Source organism: Esox lucius, chromosome 6 (assembly GCF_011004845.1).
Source record: "Esox lucius isolate fEsoLuc1 chromosome 6, fEsoLuc1.pri, whole genome shotgun sequence".
Taxonomy (NCBI): Eukaryota; Metazoa; Chordata; class Actinopteri; order Esociformes; family Esocidae; genus Esox; species Esox lucius.
Window position 1 is genome coordinate 9106819 of NC_047574.1, and position 12882 is coordinate 9119700.

General features: G+C 38.6%; 1 protein-coding gene across 3 annotated transcripts in view; it reads right to left on the minus strand.

Moving 5' to 3' along the window:
• The window catches only part of LOC105021402 (CUB and sushi domain-containing protein 1), a 398226-nt gene that overhangs the window by 85583 nt on the left and 299761 nt on the right, over nt 1-12882 (minus strand). For all 3 annotated transcript variants that reach the window (XM_020047620.2, XM_020047618.2, XM_020047621.2), the window contains exons 21-26: nt 9504-9692; nt 7772-7941; nt 3920-4076; nt 3134-3325; nt 2068-2194; nt 201-403 (exon numbers count right to left, since the gene is read on the minus strand). In XM_020047620.2, coding sequence (XP_019903179.2) covers nt 201-403; nt 2068-2194; nt 3134-3325; nt 3920-4076; nt 7772-7941; nt 9504-9692 — 1038 coding nt within the window. The remainder of the gene's footprint in view (nt 1-200; nt 404-2067; nt 2195-3133; nt 3326-3919; nt 4077-7771; nt 7942-9503; nt 9693-12882) is intronic.

The following is a 12882-nucleotide window of genomic DNA, read 5'->3' on the forward strand; positions in this document are numbered from 1 at the left end:
GGGCAAAACAGTTTTCATAACAGCGGTTTATACTGTACACAACCCAGGGGACGATATAAGAAATAAAAATAGGTTCAAATTGAGTCAGAGGGAAGGAAATGTCGAGAATCATAATGTAGCCTTCGTCTGGAAAAAACGACTGAATTGAATGTAATATCCAAATTCATCAGGTTCATTGTGACAGGTAGATTGGCACTAACTTGAGAACTGAATGGAGAAGCCCGACTTGCTGATGAAGTAATCACTGTCAAACTGGAGTGTCAGGATGTTGAAGGTGCTGTGGGTGTCCTCGGGTAGAGCCGAACCACTCCATTCCCTGAGGAGGATACCTCCCTCCACTGGGCCGTCCCATACCTTCAGGATGTCATGGGCAACTTCTGTGTCAAACACGATGAAGTGAAGGCTAAGAAAAGAGAGAGGGTTTTTTAAAGTAAGTACTATGCAATTTACCAGTAGTTTAGAATCTTTCGTACTGAAGTTTTAACATTAGTCCATGTGACAAACACCTGGAGTGAGCAACAACCCATCTGTCGGTTTACAAAACCTTGTGGAACTGGGGTTGCAATTTGAATAATTTGTACTTGGAGTAACCCCAGATAGCTGCTAAATGAGGTTGTATGAAAGAGAGGTTTCTTTATTTTTGTGGGGTTTTTTGTGTTTTGTCAAGGTAGTTTTTTGGGGTTTGTCAGTAGAAGCGTTTACATATTTTAAACATATATTTTTTTTAATTAATATGAGCCATATTCTGCTTCTCTCTGCATCTATCTACCAGTGGAATTGAAAATGTGATTTTTATTTTGCAGAAAAATACGCAGACCATTTCCTTTTATATGGACATTATACTTTTTATTTGCAACATGTCAGTTCAGGTGGAAACATTCCACTGGTGGAACTAGAAAATTAGAATCTCAGCAATTGGAAACATAGCAAATGATGACATTCGTTGTTACAAATATTTCTTGTTAATATTCCTTGATGTGTTTTTCAGAAACACAATACGTCCAAAACTACTCTGGTTTATTTCAAATGATTGATCATTCAAATCAAAATACTAAAAAGAATAAAAGTACTTTGACATCCAGTTAAAATATTAAAGTGAATATATATATTTTTTAACATTCAGGGATGAATCCCTTTAATATTTTAATTGGATGTCAAAGTAGTTTTATTACATATTATAAATATATATACAGCTCCGAAAAAAATTAAGAGACCCCTGCAACCTTTTCTTTCCTTTCCAAAAAAGTCGAAATGGAAGGTTTTGAGTGAGGAATAGAATGGTTAAAATTAAGAGACCACTGCAAATTGAATGCTTCTGTTCCTCACTCGAAAACTTTTCTTTTCAACTTTTTGGGAAAGGAAAGAAAAAGGTGCAGTGGTCTCTTAATCTTTTCCAGAGATGTATATATATATATATATATATATATATATATATATATAAATATATATATATATATATATATATATACACTTTTTTTCATCATAATGGGTTATAGGGAACCACTGCCATAAATTAACGGATTCAAGGTGGTTAACAAATTGAAAATAAAAAAAAACTAAACATATTAAACATCAATTGAAGCAGTTCTAAAGTAATTCTTGATCCCCAAATCATTTGGGATATTACCCTTTTACAGCAGCAAGCAGGGTAGAGGATAAATTCTTTAAAAAGTCTAATATTCAGTGATGCAAGCATCTCTCCTTCTCCTTGATCGGTAGATAGCTTGAATTGAATTGGCATATTTGATTTCCATGGTATTTCTAGCGCACATAATTGGTTTATCTTTGTCGGGTTATTGTTTCTTTTTTAAGAAGCCAGTAATGGACCTGAAGGATTAGATGCTAATGGAAAGGAAGGCCTAGCAGTGGGGTGAAATGCAATCAGCAATGGCACATTAAATCACAGCTCATTTTCCAAAAGTGCAGCAGAACGATGGCTCTGCTATCCTAGACACACCTTGCAATAAATGTGCTGATTTCATTACAAATGTAAATGGAGTCAAGAAAAATGGTGCTATTGCGCATCTAAACATCTTTTCTAAGGGTTCATATGGTGAGATAACATACCTGATGGTTTTGCCTGTGTCTGCCTCAATGGACCAAGTACAGTGCAGGTTGTTGTCGTAAGGTGCTGGATAACCCGGAGAGAGTATACGTCCAGATATTGCACCTGCGATATGGCCTCCGCATTCAGCTAGATAAGATTAAAAAAAAAGTATTTAACCATGGCCGACAGGAAAATGTTTGGGCAGACTCATATCGTCACAATGGAAAACTAATTAAATAAGTGACTGTGATCTTCAAGGTGTTTTAATCCTTAGCTGATGCACCTCAGGCTGGGCTCTCTCTCCCTGGCATCAACCAGCTGAATTCATAAACAGCACATAATACACCACATAATCAACCTTAAAAGAACTTAATGTTCTCAGCATTCTCCACATACGTTATGTGCATTCTTTGAGTCACTGCTGACGACAGAAATAGAGGAGAGGATATCCTTACTATGTCTCTTCGTTCAAAGGAAAGAACAAAATACAATGACAGCCTACGGCAATGTCATCCATTTTCCATGCTACTTTTCTGCAGTATGGAAATTTGTCTGAACCAAGCCGGGCTAATTAAGGAATGAGGTTGAAGAATGACACTGTAATGTATCAGATCTCTTTAGCACAGAAAGCTCACTGTCCATTCTTCAAAAAGGAGACACACAAGCGCTTGTACATATATAGCTTTAGGGACAACAATATAGTCAGCATTAAGGGATAAATGTTCATGCTTTTAACTTGTGTAACTATTGTGGTATACTATGAATGACAGCAGGAGGTCTGACTTGCAGTTACCCTGAGAGAGCATAACTGTCAAAGCTGATTATATGGAATCCATATAATAATCACAGTGGGCAGAATGTAGACTCCACAACAAATTCCTCCCAGAATGGTAACATTTTATCATTACAAAATTAGGCACAAAAACACATCCTTTGATACAAAAATCTTGAACTTGGCCATTACCCTTTTAATAACACCCTCAACAAAAAGGTAATTGGAAAAGGGTAATGGATATGAACTTTCTTGCTCGTAATTAGGAAATGCATCCCTAAAGATGAGTCCGTTTTCAGCGATGACTCACTCACCTAAACAGGATGGTAGAGGTTTGTCCCAAACTCTACGGTCTCCACCCAGACATGTTAGTGTGCTGCTTCCATGGAGGGTGTAGCCAGGGTTACAACTGTACAACACAAACGTGTTCGCAAAATGGCCGTCATCTTGGATCTTGTATCCGTGATTCGGAGTTCCTGGTTCCTCACATTTTACAAGGTCAAAGCCTACAGAGACACATTTGAGATATTAGCCCGTTCGGACGAAGACATCTTCTCAGACACACAGTGTCAGACACATGAGCATCTTCAAGGATTTTAGTTAGACTTCATATTAGAGATACTTCTCACACATATAATTACCCTTGAGCATGTCTAGACCTACAACAATAGTGGCCCAAGGTTACTGTAGAATTAATGGAAGAGCATGTATTATCTGTCTCAATGCACAACACACAACTGCAATTCTCACTGGCATTATTTATCTTTTTGTTTACCATCTTAAAGCCGAAATTCCTAGGGGTGGAACCCCGGTTGTGCAATCAGTGGAGCTGTTTCAACTTATGCAGATCTCAGCTTTAAGCTAGACCCATGAGAAAATTCACAGAACCTTATTTACTTATATGTACATTCTTCAAATGAGATACATTCATTGGGGGCTTGAGGTACAATACAAGTGCTATTTGTTATTGATGTTTGTGTACAACTGGAAAAATCGTTCTCTTGAAGGGGGCCAGTTTCATAGTAAAGGCTGTTGTAACTTACTAAGAATATCTATAGGGGCTGTGTCTCACATTTGTATCAGGTGTTTTTTCTACTCACTGCTGTAAGTCAGTCTAAATCCTTTGTTGGTATCAGTGCCATTGCTGTTGAACTCAATCAAGAGGTGATTTGAGGTACTGTTGATGATGACATTATACATGTCGGTTTTGGTGAAATTGCCAAGAAGACGATTGGAAGTATCCTTTCCATCATACACCTGTGGATGAATGAAAAACACTACAATGAACTGATTATTTGCCAAATTAATATTATTGAAAAGAAGAAAAAAAAGCTGAGAATAAAGGAAAGTGAAAATTGACTCCGTAATGTCTAATCAACCAATGCTCAACCAAGGTTTTCTCAGCCCACATCTTTGGCCTATTAGAGTAGCTATGTTTGTGAATTGCACTTCAAAGATTTGTATGCAGGTAGTCTGGGATTGAAATCTTCTCAAAGAGCCTAATAAATATTCTTCAAAGGAATCATGGATATCAGTGTCTTATTAAAATAATGAGTTAAGTCAAACTGTACATCTACAATTCAGGTTTAGTAGAGCATCAGTGCCCTTGCTCCATCCATCCCTGGCACTACGACAGTGGCCCTTCAAGCTAGTTGTATCGAAATCTGCAGGATATCTAATCTAGCTGCCGAGTTTTTCCTGTCTGACCGTGAAACGTGTCTACTGCTAGTATTTACTTTAGCTTGGACTACAAAGCAAAATTAGTTAGCTACACCTGGATTTCCAAAAACTCATTGCACTGTTTGTTTTGACCTGAGTAAAACTGGCTGTGTTTTGTGGAAACGTGTGGGAAACAATTGCATGTTTTTGCCAAGCAACCGAGTTGTTTTGGCACGTTTAGAGCTTGAAAACCTGTAAATGGCACTGTTAAAAAATGTAGCATATTCATAAATGCTGTGAAAGAGCACCACACCACTGATTTTCTACTGGGTGAATTTGGCATCAGTGAGCGATACATTTTACATATATTTGGTCACCTTTTGGGTGCTGCAGTCTTGTTTAATTCCACTTTCAAACATTCGAGCAAAAATCTTTTCTGACGAGCCTATTTCTAACAAGCCTTATAAAAATATGGTACAGCACCCTATAACAGCCAGTTGGATCATTTCCAGATTATGTAACTCAAATATTTCCATCCACATTGGTGTCATATTCGTTTAGATGAAGAATTTAACATTGCACTTCAATCAATTGGGGGAGGAGCACACTATGTACTCCTGTACAGTATTTAGGCTCTGGCTGTGCCATTGAGTGGCAGCATGCTTAGTTTGATAGAGTAGTTAATTTTCAGTCCATCAGGAACAGATCCAATGGCAGATGGTCAGATTGTATAATCAGGAGAAACATCACTGACACCCTTGATAAGACGGTATAATATAAATAACACGAATACTAAGCTACTGTATATTGCATGCAAAACAAAAACAGACATAATGGTTTTGTTAAGTGTCTAAATTGGTGTGTCGAAACTATGCACAATCAAAAAGCCGTTTTAATGCCAACTGACCATAACCCCACCTGGACTTTGCCAAAAAGGATTTGCACTTGGATTGGAACCGTGTCTATGATCAGATTACATAAAATAAAGCTCTTTGGCCACACACACTTAGTGATGGGTTTAGCGTAGAAAACGGAGGCTTATGCAGCCTACTGTAAATTATGGTAGTAGATGTTATGGTGCCATTTTACCGGTGTTACAGTCATTGGCATCATCAACCTTGCCAAGGGCCCTGACATTTAAGCCAACGATCTGGTTGCCTCTGCCAGGAGGTTGAATCGTGGCTGCTAGTAGATCTTCCAGCAGGACAATAACTCCAAGCACACATATACATCCAAAATCTCTTTTTGAACTAATCTCAAAAATCTACCTCAGCGTTCAGATAAGAAACCCACTCAAAACATGTTGGGTTTGAATTGAAAAAGACAGTAAACAAGTACAGACAAAAGAAAATCAAGGACCTAAAAACAGTCCTTGACTGGAATTTGGCAAGGACTAATGCTCTTAACAACCCTCACAATGTTTTCTACAATCTCATAAAAGAGTCTGGAAAAAGGCTCCAGGGAGGGTGCTAAAGTGTTCAAAACAGAGACGGTAATAATTTTGACCCCTGTTATTTTTAGATTTTGTAATACACAAAAAAATCTCTCTCTCTAAACAATTGTATTATGCCAAAATAACAGATTATTCCAATTTTATGTGCATACTGTACAGCTCAGCATTTGTATTTATACAAAACAAAATGTAATAGTGAAGCTAATTTTGGACTTGACTGAACATAAATACACACAAAGGAAAGACAATTAAAAGTGGGCCTTCCAGAGGATGATAGTCAAGACAAAAAGGGAATCAAGTCTAAGTGGGAAAACCAGAAGGGTTTTAAAAAAAAATGACATATTGAGAGTTACAGCGCACTACACAGAAATACAGAATGTCATGAATCAGTGTCAGTTTTCCACTTTTTTATTGCAGGTTAGATTAAACCTTGAGCAGAATAGTTGGCTGGGTCACGTGAAGCAAGACCAAAATGAATAGACAATATGTAAAGGTTGTCTTTAGAGTGTGACATTTTCCATGGGTTTGACTGAGCATTTACTATGCTGTGGTAGTTTCAAGACAAATCAATTTACATTCCAAAACAACTCAATGAAAATGGAAGAAACTGAAACAATAAATGAATCCAACATTGTTGGGAATGCTTCACTCACTGCATAATCCTTATAATAAAGGGAAACACAATGGCAAATTAAAGCCGCAAGCAGCGTTTAAAGGTTTCAGCAGCATAGTACCACCATCAAGGCAAATTAGACATGTCCCCGTAATTAGCTCCTTCTCAACTCCTTAGCCCACTTTCCGAAACATTGCAAATAATCAGTGAAAAGAAAATGAAATATACAGTATTTTCAATCCAAACCACAGACGTCAAGGGTCCTGAGTATGAATTTGTTCCCTCTGAGGAGACGGAACAAAGCGCCAAAACACTACATCACATGGGGTAAAGGGTGTGAGCTTTTGAAAATGTCCCAGTTATGTCCTAGTTATAGCGCCACTATGAGACCACATGGTATGTCATTGCATAGGATGATGTAGACCAATGCAGACCAATGCCATTTACAATCCTGCCAATCTTCACCTTTCTCTGCCCTACCATCTCACGGGAATTTGCACTTTAATTTTCCATGGCTTGAATGGATGAATAATACTAAGCAACGTCAACAAATGCAATAGGATTCCAGCATGAAACCTTAACACTTGCAGACAGTTGAAAGTTCCATTAACAACAGACATTCTTTGTTTTAAACAGACTTTTTCATGCATTTTATTTTTATTGTTGCCCCAGACAAGAGCAGCAGATTCAACTCAGGCCTTGATAATTATCGTTGACTTGAATCGGGTAAGCTTGTCTAGGGCTACAACAACAATGAGTTGTGTTGGGTGATCTTGCAAGAAGAAGGTACGATAAAACATGAAGAAAATGTTTCACGGTACAGGCCACGTGTACAGACACTTCAGATGCCTTGTATGTTACACTCAAAGCAGAACACATATCCTCCATCGTTTTCGATAACATGGCTGCGCAATTAGTGATCTTCCGGGATTGTTAACAGGGCCTTTTCCCTCACGGTGCTCTATATGCCCCCAGCTCTGGAGTCATGTCGTTTTAATGAAGGCATTAATAGCTCATGGCCTGACTGAGCCGCCACCACAAGCTCTGGTCTCCTACAGGTTACACCAGGGCACATTCAGAAACTCCCACACGGAGCCCTTTATTAACCGTTTGCTCACCTCACAGAGGGAGGATTATGCGCGGGGTGGCACTGATGTGTGACATCAACGCACCAAATTTCCGGGCGCAGTGTACGGCCGTGCGTGCGTGAGCGTGTGCCAGACTCACCTTCAGGTAATCTCCCTCGTGGAGCTGGAAGTTAGTGGCCGTGACCCGGACGCCCTTCCCGGGCTCAGTCTCAATGCGGTAAATGCACTCGTGGTTATTGTCATAATTGGACGGGTAATTGGGTGACAGGAGAACCCCCTCACTCCCAACACTAGTAGCTCCACATTCAGCTAGGCAGACACATAGAGAGACATAGAGAGACATAGAAAGACAGAGAGAGACAGAGAGAGGCCGACAGACAGACAGATACGGGGGAGAGAACGAGATAATACGATATTAAGACATTTCGTATCCGTCACACGCCTTCCATGATTACCTTATGGTTGTTCTTTGGCTCTGCCTGGTAGTTAAGTGCATTCACCTGGTGTGCCAGGTCTATATCAATCAGTGATTAGAGGGTTAGAAATGAAACCAGCAGTCCTTGATCAGGAGGCCTGTTCTTGAAACCCACTGCTTTAAAGCACGAGCCAGTTTTCCTGCTCAAAGTACTTTGCAACCACTATACTAGCTCATACTCTTCATATATGGTAAAATATTACATTTGGGAAACTGGCTGTTTCATATCTGCCTGTACCAGAATGGGAATAACATTAATATCCAAACGTTCAAACCAAGAAGGTTTTGGGGTCCACACATCAGAATGCTGACTTGAATGGGAGTATCAATTTCAGTAAAAACTTCCTGGTCTCTAAAGTGATAGGTACATTTTATGAATGACCTACTGTATGCTCCCATAATTAAAAGCAGTCTCAAGCAAGCTGTCTCAACACAAACCAAACATGATGTAAATTTGGTCTTAATGATTTCAAACTCAATATGTCATATTTTCCAGTAATTAGAACGTGGATGTCTGATGGCCCTGCATGGCATGGCATGCAAATTGGGTATGCTTTTCACAATATTTTCTCCTGAAAATTTTGGCATTACGTCCTTCTCCGATTACTTCTTCCATGTGCAATCAAACTGAAATTTGTAATGAAAGGAACGCTGTCCAAAAAGAGAATGAATTCAAATGGATATACCCTCTCTGTACACAGACAAACAGAGAAAGAGAGAGAGAGAGAAGAATGTACTGTAGAGTTCATCTGCCCATCACAAAGAGGGGCAAAGAGAATAGTTTAGCAAAAGCACTCTGCAAGTTAATCCTTGAAAACATCAGCAGTCGCTGCCCTGTTAACCACTGACAGGGAAATCAGGTGTTGCCCCATTGGAATATAAGCCATTGGCATGTTGATGAGTCGCCACAACGGAAACTTGAGAGGAATATTAAGCGGTAAACAGCTCTCTGCATTAAGTGTGTGATGGTCACAGGGCTCAGGGCCATGCTGGAACCGGTTGTCCTTGTAGTTAATATTCAGATGGTGTGCCTCAGGTATAGAAACAGATGTTGACTGTAGACCTTGAGCTTTGTTGTCAGCCTGAGATCCAGTTCGGGTCCTCGTGGGGGGACTTTTCTTCACTGAACTTTTTGTGGGAAAACACACGGTTCTTTGTGGGGGATAACATAAAAACAGCCAAATCATCTGTCAAGATAAATGACAGGAGCGTAGCTGTGTCCATCTGTGGTTTCATGTTTGCTCATATAAAATGTACTGCTTAATTGATAATAACATGTTTCCATTTAAGGTTATCTATTTAACATTTTTATGATATAAAAAAAAGTACAATGCAGTGGTTTTTCACCAGGAATTCACAGTTTTTATAAATGTAATGAAAGCATGTGTCCACCTACCCACACACCTTGGCAGGGCTCCACTCCAGACCCTCCGGCCCCCCCCTAGGCAAGTGATTTTGTGGTCCCCCTCCAAACGATAACCCGGGAAGCAGGAAAAAATGAGCGAGTCCCCCACCCCAAACTGGAACCCAACTCGTCGGCTGTATGCTGGAACGCCTGGGTCTTCACAAGGCTCTAAGCTGTACTCTGTGAAGACACCAACACGTTCATTAAATACTGCATGGCTCAGTTATGCTAATGACACTTCCATGTTATCGGTACGTCTTTTAAATTAAGAGTGCATATAATCAGTTAAAAATTTTTTTTTTTTTTAAATGGCCAAGTCACATTATAATGAACTCCTAAACAACTTCTAAAGCCTATATTTCCTTTTGTTGACACTCATTTTTGTTTGCTGTCGCCAATGACTGGAACGAATCGTAAAAAAAGAAAGTACGTTTGACACTTTCGTCACACCTCATTCGCTTATTCAAAAATAAACCAAACACAGTGCTTTCAGATAATTGCACCAGCTGGATCCCCAAAACATATCTGTATGTGTCCTGCAGTATTTACTGTCTTGTTTATTTGACTATTCCTTGAACATAGTGTTCATTACTTCATTTGTCTAGTTCTCTGTATTGTCTTGTCTTTGAATTGAATGCCTTAATCCAGCTTCTCAATTGACCCATGTGGTTAAATGATGGTTAAATGAATAATGTAATATATTTAATGCTTCCAACTCCTATTCCAACTTATTTTCAAAACAAAAACAAAAACAATGAAAATATTAAAATCTTAATCTGTACTCGACAGTGATCTACTATTTATATATACTATTTCTAAATGTACTGTATCCACGATTGCTTCATCTTTACTAGATTTAGCAGATTATTATTATGCTCTTCATCAGGGCAGCCCAACCCTGTTCCTGGAGATCTACTGTCCAGCAAGATCTCTACAACCCCACTTGTGACTAACCTGATTAAGCTTTTCATCCAACTAATTATAAGAATCAGGTGTGCTGAATTAGAGTTGGAGAGAAAACCTACAGGACAGTATATCTCTAGGAACAGGGTTGGGGAACCCTGATCTACATAAGGCTTAATTTGTCGACAATCCATATGAAACTGTAAACTAAGCTATAGAATAAAAATATGTATTTACACATACCTAGAATTCTCCAAATTACGAAAATATTAAATATATTAATTGATTTAATGACAATTGTATTAGTATCTTATCAGTATTTAAGTGCACACTGCCCTGCATTCGGTGCTGTCATTCAGATAGGACATTAAACTGGTGAACAGACTCTCTGTGGCATGTTTAATATGTTTACTTTGTGCCTCGAAGTACCTTCTTAATAATTCATTTTATGTGATTTTTGAACATGCTAACATGCTCGAATAACTTCCAAAAATGAACCGATATCAGTGCTGTTTGTAAAGTAAAAATGCAGCGAGGGACACTTTTGAATAAGAACAATGCTTTTTTTGAACCTACACTATTGGAATAGATGGGTAATAGGTTGTTTGCATGTACATAATACATAAGTCAAATCAACATCGTACCGCCAATGAAATTCCAAGTTTAAAAGCAAGCAGCTTGACACTATTTTCAGAATCACACTTTCGCTTGACTGTTCCACTTTTACAAGTTTTTGCGTAGAAGCTTTTTATTTCTTTACCTTTTTTAGATAAGTCTTTGGTTATCTCCTGCTTCCTTTAACTGAGGATGATTTCATATAACAAGATGGAGTTTCAGACTGATTTAAATGCTTTACGCACCATTAGGACCAATCGACCATTCTAACTGCATGCATGGGTGATGTGAACAATATTATTATCTGTTGGATAACTATGCTGTACCTATTGTATTTCCTCTGGTACTGTAATGCCAACCGGTCCAGTTTACTAAACACCACTGTTGTGAACTGTCTCATATTTGAACACGTGGGTGAAAATCCTAGCTTTGTCACAGCTTCATTTGGCTTTCACAATTTCTCCATGTTTTTGTGGCGTATTGAAGGTGTGAGTGTTTATACTATTTGTTCATGTCGTCACACGTGTGTATGTGTGTAACAGTGGCAGTACAGTAAAACACATTGTTGGTTTATTTTAAATTACAACTTCAAAAATAACACTGAAATGATGAGAATCATGATTTTTGTGTAAGAGGGGTCTGAAATAAACCCTGTTCAGTGCCTGGTCTGGGATGGAAGTTCAGGCCCACCTCCTGACGTCACAATGCAATCTGATTCTAACGGACCATGTGGGTAAGAGGAGGGGCTCCCGACCATCCTAGTTCCCAATCAGGGCTGTGTACGTAAATACTTTCTGGTTTGTTTCCTAACATTCAAACAGTCAGACTGACCATTTCGAGGGCTGAAAGAGGCTCAGGATAGTTCATAATAAGAACACATTGAAGATTTCTAAATAAATTACATCGACCGCATCAGGGGCTTTCTGTTATGTTGCAGGTGAAAACTTTTATTACATTCTTACAATCATACAAACGGATTTGGACACTGATAGCTAAATTCAAACACAGGGGCTGGGTGGCGCGTAACAGTGCTATGACAAAGGCTCTGTACAGCACACATGACAAGAAGGTGCCCTAAACACTCAACATCTGAAAGAAAAATGTCTACAGTAAATTAACAGGACTCAGTTTAGTTTGAAAGATGATCCGGTATTAAAGTCCTACAGTATAAGCAAGCCCCAGTAAGTCTAAATGACCACTTCACATTTCCATTTCATAAAACTGAAGTCATTCGTTAATGATCACTATAATTGATGTACTGTACAGTTACAAGATGGCATGGCATTATATCCTGGGTTGTTCCGAAATGAATTACCATATTTTTTGTGCAGTGCAAAAAAAAAAAAAAAAGGAACAGAGGAACACACTCCTGAATCATGCACTCATGACTCTTTTCTTGGCGTACCGAAATGACGGTCCATTTCAATTTAATTGAATTGCCTTTTGAAAGCCCAACACTATAAGATTATATTTTATAACAGCTGAAAAAAGAGTGACTTATTTCAGTAACACAAGAGCATCGATGACTGTGCCCACTGTGTGAGGTGTGGCCACTAATGACAAACAAGGGACTCCTCTCATTCAAACCCTTGCTGTGTCTTCAGTCTTTTTTACTTTATTTATATGAATCCCCTTTAGCTACTTTCCAAGCTACAGCAACCTGTCCTGACGTTACACCTAGCGGACACTTTCCAGTATATTTGAATCATGTCACTGAATACATCCATGTGTGCCGAGAATATATACTGAGTATTTTCATATTTAGTTAACAAAAAAAGATGTCTAAAAGTACATAAAGAAAATATATATATTAAAATTCAACAGCATACTTGGATGTGTACCAATTTCACAA